The 17,652-nt window shown below is 40.5% G+C and overlaps 1 protein-coding gene across 4 annotated transcripts; it reads right to left on the minus strand.

Moving 5' to 3' along the window:
• Nucleotides 1-202: 202 nt before the first annotated feature.
• Nucleotides 203-16,992, minus strand: LOC116616073 (trichohyalin). 4 transcript variants are annotated; one of them, XM_032377874.2, is made up of 11 exons: nucleotides 16,625-16,992; nucleotides 8,977-9,039; nucleotides 8,204-8,333; nucleotides 7,047-7,101; nucleotides 6,832-6,879; nucleotides 5,303-6,362; nucleotides 4,623-4,867; nucleotides 4,371-4,406; nucleotides 3,114-3,176; nucleotides 1,992-2,078; nucleotides 203-1,734 (listed from the first exon to the last, which is right to left on the minus strand). In XM_032377874.2, the coding sequence occupies exons 1-11, from the start codon at nucleotides 16,725-16,727 to the stop codon at nucleotides 1,069-1,071; spliced, it is 2,556 nt and encodes an 851-aa protein (XP_032233765.2). In that variant the 5' UTR covers nucleotides 16,728-16,992; the 3' UTR covers nucleotides 203-1,068. The 4 variants fall into 4 exon arrangements, with proteins under 4 accessions (XP_032233765.2, XP_032233764.2, XP_032233767.2 ...); XM_032377873.2 differs by having other exon boundaries at nucleotides 4,623-4,870; nucleotides 16,625-16,991; XM_032377876.2 differs by lacking the exon at nucleotides 16,625-16,992 and adding an exon at nucleotides 14,175-14,440 and having other exon boundaries at nucleotides 4,623-4,870.
• Nucleotides 16,993-17,652: the final 660 nt, after the last annotated feature.

Genomic DNA, 17,652 nt, shown 5'->3' on the forward strand with positions numbered 1-17,652 from the left:
CATCACCCGCGCGCAAACATCTACCCATGTCCCGTGCGCAAACATCTACACCAAGCCTATGCGCCACTGATATCAGCCGAAGTTTTCGTTCCTGATAAATGACATTCTGGTACTTCCTGGGACGGTTACCCTGTGTTAGGGAGGAGGTAGTCTCGGCGCCGTTGCCACAGCATGTTACTAGTCACAAGGAAAAAAAAACAGCTTGCCAAACAATGTTTATTTACACCTATCTTATTACATTTAAGAACGGCGGCGAGGAATCATAAAATAAGGTTAGTAAAATCAGTTAAAATACCAGCTGTCCTGTAACCACACATTCAAACATTGACTATTGACTATAAAATCTAGAATCAAAAGCAAATAGAATCAAAAAGCCCAAACTGTCGTCATAAAATAAGGTTAGTAAAATCAGTTAAAATACCAGCTGTCCTGTAACCACGCATTCAAACATTGACTATTGACTATAAAATCTAGAATCAAAAGCAAATAGAATCAAAAAGCCCAAACTGTCGTGATCTCGTACCAGAACAATGAATACAATATGGCCTCTGCCTATGGCAGAGTCGAATTCCAGTTTTTGGTGTATTAGAATCAAAAGCACATATAGTGAATACTTAAGTTTGGTTCTTCGAAAGTGCAGAACTGCAAACTCTACGTTCGAGTACCACTAGAACCATAAAAAATGCTTCCATCTATCTTGGGTTTTTCATCAATATGTTCCTTGTTATTATTCTCATATTTCCTATCTATCTTGGGTTTTTACATCAATATGTTCCCGAGTGACGGAATAGTACACATTCAGTAATATCACAAATAATTTTTTTCAAAGGATAGATTTTTTTTTTTAACAATTCTTATTTGTTGGATAGTCAAAGGATTGTTAGATAATGCTTGTAACATTTGAAGTTCACGCGAAATCATGCACTTATGAAAAGCACTGTAGTTATCATTAAAAAAATCTCGTTATTTTCTTAACCTAAATTTAAAACACACTCTACATTTCAGGGTCTCCCCTTCGTGAATAAAATATCAATCATAAATTGTTCTTATTACTATTTTCTATGAGCATTATTGTTGCTTGCAATTCTCGCTATTCTCTCTATTCTTCTTCCGATCTCCACTACGTCGTCGATGTGGTTTAATCAATGGAATGACCTTGGCCTTCTCTTCCTCACCATCGTCTTTTCCTGGACTCTTTGGCGCTCGCTTGAACGTCGGATCAATTCCTTCGACGACGTTGTACGGCAGCCGAGTAGCCAGCTCGTTATCGGACGGATTGGATGTCCCGACCGTCCGACTTCGGGCCACTGGTCTGTTGTGCTTCGTGTTGTGATCAAATTCGGGGTCAGCCCCGGCCTCGTAGAGTCGCTCCCAGACCTCGGCTCGGGAGGTCGGGGAGACATGGGCGCGGTCAAATGACCCCTGTCCCGAGGAGGCGAAAGAGTCCCGCGACGACGCGCTTTGCTCGTTGCTACGCTCCAGCGAGGTGATGGGGGAAGGGCCCTTATCGCCAGGGATGACGGTCTGACCCTCCATGCTGACTTGGAGCCCCCGTTCGAGAGAGGAAGGGTGCGAGCCCTGGGAGGAGTCCCCGGACGAGTGGGTGGTGCGCGTGAGGCTGTCCGGCCTGATCTGTAGTGGGTCTATCTCGAGGACTAGGTCTTGGTCTTGAAGGAGGTCAGGCATTTGTCTTCGGTGAACGGCTTCGCCGTACGACGGCAAGCGGCGCCTCTCCTAAAAGACAAAAAACAGGATCGCAGCATGAGTAAAAGGCTGCACTTCATAACACAACGTTTCTATTAAGGTAGGGGATGGGGCTACATAGATAAAGGGAGGAAAGGCTTATTCAATTATATCGTCAAAAGAAAACGGTCTCTATCGGGGACTAAGTAGGTAGGTCAGTCCAAGTACAAGTACAAGGTATGTCACAAGTACTAGGTTATGGATTTTCGTGCTATGTTTATTTTCATGAAAAAAAAATGCAGGCATACCCCTGGAGCACTGTTGGATCTCCTCATCTCACGCGCCATCGCCTGGGCTCTTTCGTACTCTTTTTTCTGCAGCTCACGAGCGAGTTCCTGCGGACGTTAAGCATGATGAGGAATGATGGTATGTGATAGAGCCGAACAGAATTTGAAAGCAACATCTACCTCGAACCAGAATCCAGAGTTTATTGTATTTTTAATTTTGGTATCTCAAACCCAAATCCATAACCCTTGGAGCTGCTTCATATGTATTGTATTGCTTCATATGTATTTATTGTATTTTTACCTTTGGTCAATCGAACCTTCATTAACTAAAATGGACACCACAAACTACCAAGCCAAAAACTACCACACCACCAGCGACCACCACTCCTACCAAGCCAACAAATACCACACCACCAGCGACCACCACTCCTACCAAGCCAACAAATACCACACCACCAGCGACCACCACTCCTACCACGCCAACAACTACCACACAACCAGCGACCAACCCTCCTACCAAGCCAACAAATACCACACCACCAGCGACCACCACTCCTACCAAGCCAACAAATACCACACCACCAGCGACCACCACTCCTACCAAGCCAACAACTACCACACAATCGAACCACCACTCCTACCACGCCAACAACTACCACACCACCAGCGACCACCACTCCTACCAAGCCAACAAATACCACACCACCAGCGACCACCACTCCTACCAAGCCAACAACTACCACACCACCAGCGACCACCACTCCTACCACGCCAACAACTACCACACCACCAGCGACCACCACTCCTACCAAGCCAACAACTACCACACCACCAGCGACCACCACTCCTACCAAGCCAACAACTACCACACCACCAGCGACCACCACTCCTACCAAGCCAACAACTACCACACCACCAGGGACCACCACTCCTACCAAGCCAACAACTACCACACCACCAGCGACCACCACTCCTACCAAGCCAACAACTACCACACCACCAGCGACCACCACTCCTACCAAGCCAACAACTACCACACCACCAGCGACCACAACTCCTACCAAGTCAACAACTACCACACCACCAGCGACCACCACTCCTACCACGCGTCCTCTGCTGCTCTTGTGTTCGAGAAGAACTTACTCTGTCCTGTCCCTCAACAGCTATTTTCTTGTCCTGGGCTGCCATGCGTTCATGTTCAACGAGCTAACGGGGAAACATTTAGATAAGTACTGTACACGAACACACACGAGGAAGGCGCACAAACTACACGCACACATATACACGAACACTAACACACACGCGGATATTACAGGTACAAGAACATGCGTACATACATACATGCGTACAGCACACACACACGCGCACGCACGCACGCACGCATACATGCGTGCGTACGCACTAGAGGCACAAGAACGTGCGCACATATTACACTCAAACGAACATGCGCACATATTACACTCAAACGAACATGCGCACATATTACACTCAAAAGAACATGCGCACATATTACACTCAAACGAACATGCGCACATATTACACTCAAACGAACATGCGCACATATTACACTCAGACGAACATGCGCACATATTACACTCAAAAGAACATGCGCACATATTACACTCAAACGAACATGCGCACATATTACACTCAGACGAACATGCGCACATATTACACTCAAACGAACATGCGCACATATTACACTCAGACGAAGATGCGCACATATTACACTCAGACGAGGATGCGCACATATTACACTCAGACGAGGATGCGCACACATTACACTCAGACGAGGATGCGCACACATTACACTCAGACGAGGATGCGCACATATTACACTCAGACGAGGATGCGCACACATTACACTCAGACGAGGATGCGCACACATTACACTCAGACGAGGATGCGCACATATTACACTCAGACGAGGATGCGCACACATTACACTCAGACGAGGATGCGCACATATTACACTCAGACGAGGATGCGCACATATTACACTCAGACGAGGATGCGCACATATTACACTCAGACGAGGATGCGCACACATTACACTCAGACGAGGATGCGCACATATTACACTCAGACGAGGATGCGCACACATTACACTCAGACGAGGATGCGCACACATTACACTCAGACGAGGATGCGCACACATTACACTCAGACGAGGATGCGCACACATTACACTCAGACGAGGATGCGCACATATTACACTCAGACGAGGATGCGCACACATTACACTCAGACGAGGATGCGCACACATTACACTCAGACGAAGATGCGCACATATTACACTCAGACGAAGATACACGCACATACCGCACGCACAAGAACGGGTGCACATGAACCACACACACAAGGCCCCACGCACGTGCACATTCCCAATCCTTATCTTACCCTCCTTTCTTGTTCTTGCAGCATCTTAGCCAACTCCTGAAAACGACAAAAGATAATTAAAAAATCAGGAACAGATTTTGTATCTTGGGCTACACATTCGGGACATAAGTTTTGTTGAAACTAAAAACAAAGAAATGCTCGGCCAATAATCCAATGCAGGACACGAAAACTGTAACCTTCCGCTTAAATACTTGACAGCCCAACCCTTATTTGTAATATAATGATAATTGGTGATCATTAAAAAGTCAATACCTCATCTTTCTTTTCCCTCTCCCTTTTCAGGGCTTTCTGCCTCTCTTCCTCGTCGTCAAACAAGTCTATGGCGGTACCATCGGCCATGATAATCCTATCAGGCTCAAGTCTCCCTCCCCCGTTCTCTGGTAAGGCGACCACCACCCCCTCCCCCAAGCCAGTGAGCTTACGGCTGGACTCCTCCTCACTTCCAGTGCTACTGCTGTTGCTGTGTCGGCCCATCGAGTCGGCATTGCCATTAACCGCTGCTATAAACGGGACAGAAAATACTGTCCAATATGAGAATGGAATACACAAGCAATGATTCAAAATGACTTCCTGACACCTGTGAAACCCCTCTTAAGATAAACAACTCTACGCTTTGTTAACTTAAAAATGCTTTTCAATTGATAAAGGATGTACGATTTATGAGGATTACTAAAAGTCTATCTTTCAAGGTAGAAAGCTAAATCAACACAATCGGGTATTCAAGGCCAATACAGTAGAGGTGTATTACATAGCTTTGCTTTATTTCAACCAAACCGACACGCGCAAATAAAAGCCTTTTCGTTTTAAATGTTACAACAAAGAATATAAATTTTTGTTGTAGTATATACAGTCTGTTTTGAAGATCTCTAATCGTATGAATGTCCTATCCCTCTATAAAGTAAGACAGCTGAAAGAGCACACTTCCTACTCACCTCTGTTACGTTCCCACTTGGGATCCCACTGATTTCCCTTGAGGTTGGCCTCGCGTCTCTGCTCTCGCCGGCCGCGCTGTCTCTCCGTGCCATTCTCAGCTCTTTCCTCAGACTGATCTAGCTCCTTAGATCTGACCCTCTTGTCATGGGCCGGAGGTCCGGCACACCGATCTGCTCTCTCCCTTGGGCGGGACTCTCTGGGCCGCTGAGGCTCCCGGTCCATGTCTGGGCCTCTGTTGGGATCTATTGGTTTTGGTTTCTCTTCCCTTCGACCTCTAATTCGATCTTGAGGGTGATCCCTCTCATCATTATCTCTTCGTACCTGATTCTCACGAGAATTATCTCGCCTCTCTCTCCGCTCCTTGTCTCGTGGGTCTCTGTCAGTTTCTCTGGGTCGACAATCTCTTGGTCTCTCAGCATCTCGACTTTCCCTTGGTCTACCATCCCTTGATCTGTCTGCCTCTCGTTCCCTTTGATCTCTTGGTCTGGCATCTCTTTGATCCCTTTGTCTTTCAGGACTTCTGTTCCTTGGCCGACCATCTCTGTAATCTCTTGATCTTTCTGGATCTCGGTCTCTTGCCCTAACATCCTTCTGATCTCTTGCTCTTTCTACTTCACGGTCTCGCTCTCTTCTATCGTGTCTTGATCTTTCAAAGTCCCTATCTCTATGATCTCTTGTTCTCTCCAAGTCCCTGTCTCTTGGATCTACATAATCTCTGGGATCTCTAGGTCGGTCTTCCCTTGGCCAGTCAGGATCCCTTCTTCTCTGGGCCTCAGGGGATCCTGCGCCTACTCTTTCCCTGTACCCCCTTGGCCTCTCTTCTCTTGGTGCTCTACCGTTCGATCTGGTATCCCAATGGTCGGCCCTGTCTCTAGCTCTCTCGCGGTCTGCCCTATTTCGGGTTGACTCATCCTGGTGTGGCTCAATACCTCTGTCTTGCTTGTGTGCAGCTAGTAAGTGCCTTGTCTCTTGCTCTGCTTGGATCTCCAGCTCTCGTTTTCTTTGTTGAGCATGCTCCAGTTTTTGTCGCTCCCGTTCTTGAAGATCCTTGGCAATTTGCTGAAATCAGCACAAGAAACATGATCATATTAAGTTATCATACATCAACTTACAATAATTTGTTATTGCGGCAAATGATCAGACAAAATATTTTTATGTTAAATAAAAAGAGTGAGCTTTTCTTCGTGCAGTCAACTTCTGTAAGCATTACACAAACCCTCAGCACCGGCCTGGAGTATCACAGTTATTGCCTTAATAATAAGTCTTAAGCAGGCCCGTAGCCAGGATTTTGAGCAGGGGGGGGGGGGTTTGTTTACCCATTTAGCAGACCATTTTCTCTTAGGTACAGTAGCTTGCCCTAGCGCGCAGTGGTACTCAATTTTTCTTCATTAGAGTGGACCTTCCAGTCAAGTGGGGTGGTTCTTCTGAACCCTCCAAACACCCCCTGGCCACGGGCCTGTTAAGTGCAAAACTTGGTCTATAACAAGACCTTAACAAGGCAAAGATGAATAAAGTATAGTAGACTCACCGCATCACGTGCCTCCAGCTCTGATCGTGTTCTTAATTCTCTACACTCCTACACAGAAACAGACAGATACTAGGTCAGTAAGGAGATAAAGTGAACAACAAGAACAACACAGAGAGAACAGGCCTTGCAAAGCCTCCCCCTTAAAATGATCATAGAATAAATCGATGTATTGGCCTCCTTTAAATGCATTGGTTGCATTGCAGATATTTATTTACCTCAGCCTGCAGTCTGTCCTGTAACTCTTTAGCAAGCCACTTATCTGTCTCTTCCCTTCAAAACAAATATAGATAGATGGGTAATAACACCCTCTGAACATGTACTGTATGCATTGCTATCTACAATTATATAAAGTGTACATTTAGTTGTTCAATAAAAGGAGGAGGTTGCTTTACTTAACCAGGCCCGTACCCAGGGTGGGTGCAGGGGGTACGAACCCCCCTCCACACAACGGCCAAAGGTCCACTATCAATGGACAGCTATTATTTGTAGACAATATTATTAGGCATCAGCAAGATCACTCTGGTATGTAGCCAAATCTGACAATAAACGTCCCGTGGAGATACTGCAAAAGCATGGTCCGATTTTTATCAGTGAAATCCCTTCCCACCCCCTGGAAATATGTCCACTTTATCGGATGTCGCACCCCCCCCCCCCCCAAGATAAATCCTGGGCCTGTTTACTACATAATGTGATGCTAATGAGATGACCATTTGGGAGGGCATCCATGCTACACATAACTGATGTCTTTTACTAATATGAATGTTATATCAATGACCTTCATGTTCCTGATCAAAGAGCTGAACAACTTTTGAATTGTATTAAATGCACAGTCTTGTGGAACTTTCATGGTTTTTCTTAGAAATATACAGTATGTAGTAGGAAAGAAACCATAGCAAAATCAAAAAGGTGGAATTACCATAAACGACCTAATAAACACCCCCTATCTAAAGAACGCCTCTGATCTAATGAACGCCCCCCCTAAGCTTACAAGTTTTTTTAAGAACGCCCCTTTCTAATAAACGCCCCCCTCTATTAAATGCCCCTCCCTTCCCCATTCCCTGCCAGCTTAAAAACAAACGACATAGGAATTCCGGAAATATAAATGGTAACTTAATTGCCATCTTGCTTAATCAACACTGGTAAGCAAGTAGCGTTTTGTTCAATGTCAAGTTCAAAATGAGGGGACTGCTCTCTAACGTTCCTGATCTCATTGCTTAGGATGTCAGCAATTTTCTTTCAATTTGTCCTCGCAGTGTAGCATCCAGGAATAACAAGGCCTACTTCTGGTTTTCGCATACTTGCACCGTTAAGTCATTGCATTTGTCACACTGTAAATGCTTGCTACGTTTATTAGGTCATTTACGGTACTTACATTTGGGCGAGTTCCTCTTCAGGAAGCAAAGCAGCCGTTCTCACTTCCTCAAGATAGGTCTTTTTGGCAACACACAGATCACCCCGGACTGACTTACGCTCATTTCTGTTCATGCCATAATGTTTTTGGACTGGAAAAACAATGAAATGATAAATAACAGAGACAAGATGGGAGCTTATCATTTTCAGTAATCCCCAAAAATGTTAAAAGTCTGATGACACACTAAGGAATACCTTTTGCTGTTATTATGGGAAACTATCATTTACAGCAATCCTTTTAAATTTTCGACAAGTCTTTTTGCATTTTCTGTTAAATAAATGTAAAACTTACAGAGATATTTGAAGACACTCTCAAAAAATGTACACAAAAATGTAACACGTTTCACTGTGTCACATGAATGGCCCTTAAAAGGCAGGAGGTAGGAGATAAATCCTATTTATAAATCCTAAGTAGCAGGGCCTGTTGAAGTGAAAGAATTTTAATACATATACAGAACCAAAAGGCATACCTTGTGAATGTGTATATTGGTTTGAAATACACAAGGGCCTAGGCTAAACACATAAAACATATTCAAAATATTCTAATGATAAAAATACATTTTACATAGGGAACAATCTACAAAACAAAATAAACACCACAGCTAACATCTTTATTCATATAATTGTAGATTTTATAATCAGGGTTAAACTTAAAAGTATGCCTATTTTTCACATGTTTAAATGACCAAAATAAGAGTTTGGGATGATAAATGTCAGGATCTGAGCACAACCTACATTCTTCCTCCTGAAGTCTGGTAGCAAGAGCTCCATCCTCACGAACCCTGAAATCTTGGCAAACTGAAAAAGATAACTGCTTGATTAGTATGGATGTGGCATATACCAGAGCAGGGGAGCTGTCATACAATCAAAAAGTGTGATGGAAATACACATTTTAATCATACAGAAACCTTAAAGACAGAAATAAAACAGTACTTTTTTCAATGAATGGTAGAGATAAATTTATTGAAAAAACCTGAAACCTACACACTTCATTCTTAACTTCCAAACTTAACAACAATAAAATGAATTTTTTGCTTCACCTGCTCATTCTAAACATGTTTATGGTATTAGGTCATTCTAACAAAACATGTGTTTGTGTGAGTCAAGCTAATAAATGTTAGCTTGACTAAAATGAAGCACAGTTCACTTCACCTGCTCATTCTAAAAATGTTTATGGTATTAGGTCATTCTAACAGACAGCTATGGAACATGTGTTTGTGTGAGTCAAGCTAATAAGGCTTTGCTTAATTAACAATGACTGTTTGCCTGTGGTGATTGTTCAGGACTTCTCTAAAATTAATGCACATAACATGATAAAGTAAAGATTGTAGGCTTTGTTGAAAAGGATGCTTTATAGGTATTGAATTGAAGACTTTAAATATATTAGTATAAGGCAGTGTGTTGAATTCCAATAAAACACATAGAAATATGAATATATTCAAAGAAACGGAAAAATGAAACTAAAGCAAATTCAAATTGGTAGAAACAGCATGGACATGCCAAACTGTAGTCATCGACAAACTTATAATACATTGCATAAGAATTGCAAATCAGAAATGAGTCATACTCCTTAGAGTGTTTAAGGATAGTTTACAAAATAAGCTCAGAGCAAATCTTATTTATTATGCTCAACCTTTTATATAAATTAAAACGTTGCCATTTTGAGTTGAGAGGAAATCCTATAAACATGCAGAGACATGTAGTATCTGTTAAAACAACCTATGTATTTCAGTTATTTAAGATAAGACTAAAGTCATTCTTTTCATGTTCAAGTTTAGAATTAGCCAGAAACTAATCATAAAAAGTAAAGCTGTCTCATCACATGTTAGTGGTGATATAATGAAACCTTAAGCAAAAGGCATCCAAAGGATAATTAATCAGATGCCATCACATAGCCTAAAATTTTGCCGTTTCTGTATATCAAAATGTGTTAAATGTTAAATAAACAAGTAGTCAAATTTAAATGCTATGTTTTAAGATTAAATTTGTTTCAAATAATATGTGTTTTGGCATTAGTTAATACTGCTTTTTAGACAAGAAACACTTAATACTTTTGTGCTGCTTTTAAATAAAAACTGCTCTCACCATAGAACAAAGTAGCCCCAGAATTCTTCAAAACATGCTGGCAAACAACTGCACTATCCATGTTTGAAAGGAAATGAAAGAAACATGAAGCTACTGCCAAGGCTTATGCCTTAATTCACTATAACAAACATGTGTCTCCCTGACCCCATCAGACCATATTCATCAGGTAGATAGCCAATAATAAGCCTTATCTTGAAGGATATGTTGTGACATATACAAATTAATATTCATTAAGGTAACAGAATAATCTGCTCTGCTAAGCCAAACAACTTTTAACAGGTTGTAATAAATAAGGGAGTTACTAACAACACATCTATTAAATATAAAATCTTAATGATTCCCCACAGGGTGAGGTGATTTTACTTTTAATTCAAAGATATCTATGCAAGCTCTACTAATGTTTGAGGTTTGCTTGTGGAAGGAGCTTTTGATGTCATTAGACACACAGGTGGCCTGCTGAAGAATCAATTGGTAATGGAAAGGGTATCAAATTACAACCCAACACAAAGCTTTCATCACTTAACTAGCAAGCAAAGGAATTTTGATGAGCGAAATAAAGTCACAAATTGGAAAAATGGAAGGATGATTATAGACCCATGGCAAACCAAATATCAAAAAATAAGACTTGTATTCCAGTCTTCCTTGCTAATTTTGTAAATACCGGTACCAGTATTTGAGAATTCGCTCTGAATCTATCTTGAACCTCTCTACAACTAAAAAATAAATTTTAAAGCAAATACAGTAGAAATAATATTCTATGAGTTTGGGAAAAAGAAGCAACTGTACTTAAACCCAATCTTGAGTGCTGAGTGATATTCTACTTTGGTTGCAAAATGCCTGAAAATAAGGCCAAATACTGTACCTCCCCCCCCCCCCAAAAAAAAATAATAGTGTTCTGGTTGCTCTAGCGCAAACCACCATGCTACAGTACAACTCTTATAGCATGTCAAAATATCTAAAAAAATACCAGCCTTTTAGTCTAGAATATCTTAGTTGAAGTGTGCATTGCAATGAAATAGTACTTGACTCATTTGGCATAATAATAAAATAATGACATACATTAATTAAAAGTGACAAACTCGATAATGTAACATGAATGCAACAGTTGGGCAATCAAGATTTTAATTAAAGAAATTACTCAAATGCTAACCCAACCATAGGAAATACTGTATGCTTGTGTGTGACAATGCAGCTAGAGGAAGCTCATCCCATGTCAAAACTAAAACCACACTATTAATTGCATCACGCTCCAATGCCAAAGTCTGTGGCATTTGAACATGATGAAAATCTATGATATTTCTAAAGCAATTCAATGAAAAATAATATATCCAATGTCCATGCGCAATTGAATTCGCCCATCAAATTGTATTCTTCCCTGGTGCATTTAGAATAGTTACACTACAAGAAACAATTTTATAAATCTAATTAAAACTGAATATAGAAGAAGCTCAATAGGATTTTGTGGTGCCTTAGCATTTAACGCACTCCCAAAAATGGAAAAGGAAAGTAAGCTCACTCTCATATTTATGCAGCGCATTGCAGCTATACTTGATTAGAAATGTATTTTAGTTTTTATTGTTTATATTTTCTATTTTTGCATTTTTCGTGGATTTGTAATAATCATTAAACAACCAGGACCCCCACAGATATCAGCAATGCTGAAGGGGACATCCTAGATGAAAATTAGATAATAATTAATAATTTTTAAAAATTGAAGATATGGTTGGCATGTCTCTAGTTACATATTACAAAAAGAAAGCATTATGAAAGTGCAACTAGGAGAATAAGGCATGGTGGTATCATGAGAACTTTACATGGGAAAATCTCAATTTTCAAATTTGGAAAAGAAAGTGCAACCAACACCCCATTTCTGAAAAATAAAGATATTTTATCAAAGTAAGTAGCAAAGAGAATGTTGTCTTGGATAGTAACAATTATAATAGACAAAGGAGGCTAAAGTTTTTGAGAGAAAAAAAATGAAATTATTCTACCACTGTATCAAATCAATATATTTCTTACTTCTCAACATTCTTAATACCTGAGGAAAATTTAACTAATAATAGTTGAGAAAATTACAGACATCCAGAATTAACTCTCATTACATTTGCAACTAAGCAATACAGCTTAGGATAGGCTGAAATGTTCTGGACACTATATGTCATACCAGGTTTCCTTTCTTTCATTATACGCTATAATATGAGCTACACACTGTGTTTATGCTATCTGTTCTCATCACCTCAAAATGGTGTAAGACTATACTTCCAGATAAACAAAGGAAATGAGATAATATGACAGAGATACAAGGGCCTTTTCATGTGAAGATAGGCAAAGGGTGTTCACAATCGAACACCGGACTCCATCCCACATCTGTCTAGTACAGTAAACATACATGTTAAAAACATTACGCACGAACTCATTGTTCTCCAAAGCAGTTAAAAGCATTTGGGAAGTAGCAGTTCTGGTTTCAGTTTGATGTTGGGAGAGATTAAAATTAAGGCAAGTTTAAACATGCCCCTACCTTAGACTATCTCCTATCATAAAACAACAAAAATAACAAACCCGCTTTGTTTCTATAGATGACACATTTCATAAGGCCATTTTATTTTCTAGAGCGTAAACAATGGGAATTTTTTCACGACTTTAAAGATCACTTCCAAGAACTTCAACATATATTTACTTATTTTACATTTTATTCAAATGTAACGGTGACATTTTAGAAATCAGAATTAAGTGTGGCTTTCGTGAAAGCCAAATCCTCCGAAAGAAACCACAAAATTGCTCGAGGCTAAAGGCCAGACCAAATTCGTCTCCAAGTCGAAAGAAATACCAAGTTTTTAGATAAAGTTACGATTATTCAATGGCTTTTGACCAAGTTCCGCTGGTACCAAGCCAAGACATATGACACTAGTTTTGTATAATCTGTATTTTACCGACTTTATGAGTCAGACAAATGAAAAGGTGCCCTGTTGAGAAGGCACATGAAACTACATTTACGAATAAATAGTAACTGTTTTAAAAGCGTCCATAACTGTGCCAATGTCAAATTAAAGAGAAAATGCATGCCGGTCGTTGTCTTAAGGGGAAGACCACCAAAATCGCATTTGCTTGAAATAACTTGGAATAATATTTGGGTTGGTTGGGGTTGAGGGTATAAACGGACCAAACACAACAGAGCACGTTTTAAGTATATCGCGGGAACCCAATTGCTGACCTTTATGGAAACCTGTAGATATCAAAACTGTTTCGATCTAAACAGTCTTAACGTGTTATTTCACCATAGGGTCGTTATTCCAGATTGTGTTATTGGAATGATGTTATAAATTATATAAATCTCTTGGGGAAAGGCGGACAGCTGAGTTCAGTTTCAATCGTTTAAAAATAACAAAAACATGAAACGATGATTCTAATATAAGTATGTATGACAAGTCGATGAGCATGAAGATTAGCAGGACAAAAAAATCTAAGTAGTAGGCTGTTACCGATAGATACAAAGACAGATAGTTCTTAGTTCTTTAGTTCACAAAGAAAGCTTTTTCGAACTGACCGTCGTTATAGATGACAACGATGAAGGCCAGACAAACACATGTTAAGTTTTAGTTTGTGATAGAAAAATGTTCACAGACGCAAACTCGATAGGTATGATCTCAAAATACGGTTAATGCCGAATGTTATACATTATCTGTAAATTGTAGAGAGATAAAAGCGACGGATTAGAGTTTGAGAGGAAATAATAATAGCCTTGGAAATCTATTCGGCATCGGTAGGCGGGCGAAGTCTAGGTAGACAGCAACCTAAATGAAAGTGCAACTTTCTTCTCTAAAACTCATTTGAATCGGTTCAAAGCTCACCTTTGCCGACAGTGATTTTCTCTACTTCACCTGCGTCAGTCATATTGCTTGATCACACGGGTAAATACGAGAAATTCCAACACAAATACGAGAGCAAAACTCCTTCATCGCAACTCACTCAGCCCTGTTTCCGTGTATTTCTTGTTGACATCCGGGAATTGTCAAGAGGAGCGCTGTGATTGGCTGACTACGCAATAAGGGTTTTTTTTGAAAGAAAAGACACTGCATGGAAATGAGGGGTCAACTTCATCACTTCATGGTCCAAGTAATTTGTTTGTGGATAAAATTATTTCAACCTAATCAGAGTCGTTAATGGGCAGTAGAGCAAAAGCTTCTTTTAAGGCGTAACCGATTTGCTCATGTCTAGAATTTGAGGCTTTTTCCCTTTTTGTGGAGTATGCGGCTACACGTAGGCTAAAATAGGTCACGTAACAATGCACGATAATGGATGATATATGTATATATGATTAAATTCAAACAATTTTAACACGATTTAATCTCCCAAAATGAGTAAAGAACGCACCCGGAAGTATGACGTGATGAAGCAAGGGTGAATAGACAAAAGACCTTTCAATCTGGAGGGTTAAGAAGGGCTAGGTGGGGTGTCTTTTAAAGATATTCACCCAGTATGGAAATTAGAAATGTTAAATAGAAATGGAAAAAGGTATTGAGTAATGCGGTAAGGAAAAATAGGGAAGGGAAAAAAAATACTAAGATAAGACACTGTGTGTGGAAGAAAAATAGATGATAAAAGGAAAGGAGGAAGAAAAGCCAGAGGGAAGGAAGGAAAGATTTCTTGAAATTAATGACCACTCCGTGTCCTGTTCAGTTGTCAAAGCCTAAATTATCTCCCAAAGTAGCGAAGGTTATTTTAGTTTCAATCCCTATACTATCAATCAGAAAACGGATTCTAGAGTGAGTCAAAAAAATATTACGAATACCACAATGCTTCTCTTACTTCGCTAGAGAACTGATAACGAAAATATTTTGTCATCAAGCTTGGCGCGTAGTTGAGTAAATGGAGGAACGATTCTTTTTACCATCACATTTTAGTATGTAGCCATACTCTTCCTTTTTCGGTTTCCAACGAAGTGTTTCGTAACATATAACAAATGAAACCCCATTGCTATTATAACCTGATGACGGCTGAAGGTTCTGAGCTCTGCTGCAGATGATAATGATGTGACGATTACAGCGTCGTAGACGGGGTTTGCTGTCATTTATACCATATGGAAAAATATCAGATTGGGCTTTTCCTCAATAAGAAAACAGGTGCACCCCTCCCCTCCCCCCTTGGGCCGCCAAAAATAATCATCTCTTGTTGGAAGATCGTCAAATACTATGGCTTTTTCCATATCATACCTATGACTACCCCTACCCACCCACCCCCCAATACACACAAATCCTGGGCTCGCGCAAGGAAATGACTGTAATTTTATCGCTCAGTGGCTAAGAGGGCTGTGCGCCCACCCCTAGCCATGTGTCTGGATGGAGGAAGAGTAACGGAGAGGAGAGTTAATCCTTGCTAATCTCAGATGATTTCCATGTCCCTTCTATACTAATCGTAAACTGTTATTGTGCTCAGTCAATTGAATCGGCCTTCGCCAGGCGCGTTCGGATTGGCCTATTGTGTAACTTGTGTGATCTTAACAAAAGCAAAGTCATGCGTCAAATATATTGGCCTGCAAGATGACGGCAAGACACAAAGTCAGCGTTTTTTTAGTAAAACACCGCACGATAAAAGATTCGTTGATTAGACCTGTCATTACGGCTTTTTTTTATTAGTTTGCCGGTGTAGATGCCATTGCTGACATTATTAATTTGCTTCTGTTTTTGTTTTTAGCTTTAAAACAAAAGTTTTTATCGCAAAAGAATCTTGCGGTGTTATTAATAACGATCGATGGTTAAAAATATATTAACTGAATATTTCAATTTGATATCTTGGTCGAAGCGTAAATTGGGTTCGTTTCGTTCTTAATCCTTACGCCACCTGTATACACTGAAAGAGGTTTATTGGCTCGCCAAAGTCCCCTGCTCCAGACCCATGGTCTTTCATTCTAATTAGCAACGTTATCTTTATCTATATTGTATCGAATATAAAGCTCCTATTGTTAACTTTCCGAGGTTTATTTTTTCTAAAAAAAAAAAAATACCAATACAGTACAGTACTCGAGTTTGAAAGCATGAATAATGTTCAGTGTTTGATTTATATATATATTGTCTTGTGAACTCTTTCAGTAAAAGTGTGTAAGTCCCACTCAGAAAATTTAGGACGGAACCAAAATGCTGGAATGACACTAAAATCCCAGGTTGTGTCTAAGACTATTAAAACGTAGGTTATGTTATCCTCTTGGGCTGTAAGCTAGGCTTAGATAATTTGGTTTTCAAATTGTAAAATCACTTTGTTTGTATAGGCAGCTGTAAATAATTGAAAAACTCAAATCACTTACCGGATCCAAACGAAGCCAATTGTGGCACGAAACTCTCGCAGTTAGTACCAGAAGCATTCCTTTTAAGCGATCTTCCGAGTGAGGGGATACCACAAAAGTACATTAGGAATTATCTTTTAACTTCTTCTTCAAATTATTCCTGAGTGCGGTCAAAGAGCATTTGGACTTGCTCACTTCATAATCCCAGAAAATCTTTCATATCGCCAATAAATTTTGACATGGGCGACCCTCCCAGCAGAAGTGCAAATTTATAATAAAAAATACTGCAATATTTCGAACCGCTGAGCCTTTTAGCTAAAAAGTACGCTTCAAAATACGAGGCAACGGTTCGGAGCAGCTTTATCGGCCACGACTTTCACACATACACGCGTATTTGTCTTGTTCGCCTCGGGGCTTTTCGGCAAGACACACTTCCGTTTCAAAACCCACTTCCGGTTTAGTCTCTTCCGGTCTGCGGGCTAGCATTGCGTGCGCTGAAAACCATAACAAAGAATGAAATTCGCACGATCACCTTTGGAGCAAAAATATATTGCAACTTCAGCTGCCGTCGGCAAAACAAATGTCTACAAAAACCTACTTTTTACATTAAAATCCACCGCAAAAATGTCTAATTGTTATTTTTGTTAATGAAGGGTGTTCAGATCCAATAATGCGATTTTCTAAGCCGTGTAACAGTGTAGTGTGGTAAGAGTGACAGTGAACAGCCCTTTACTCCGAATTCGAACTGAAATACCTCCTGCCATGTTTCTAACTGGTGTAGCCGGCTCGCCACTAGGAATCCTACCCCCTCCCCCTTCAGTCGCGCGCCACAGGAATCCCGAGACTCGGAAAAGAGTAATTTCCGAATAAACTCACTAGAGAACCAGTCGGCTGGCTAAAATGGTGCACCCCTGAAACTGAAAAATGATGGCATGACATACCAATCTTGGCAACCAGGGGTGACTTACTACTGTAGTGTAATATGATGATAATTATTTAAGGAATTGCTTAATAGTGGTTGGCCTATCAATATTAGCTCGGAGGATATT

Source organism: Nematostella vectensis, chromosome 3, assembly GCF_932526225.1.
Source record: "Nematostella vectensis chromosome 3, jaNemVect1.1, whole genome shotgun sequence".
In the NCBI taxonomy this organism is placed as follows: Eukaryota; Metazoa; Cnidaria; class Anthozoa; order Actiniaria; family Edwardsiidae; genus Nematostella; species Nematostella vectensis.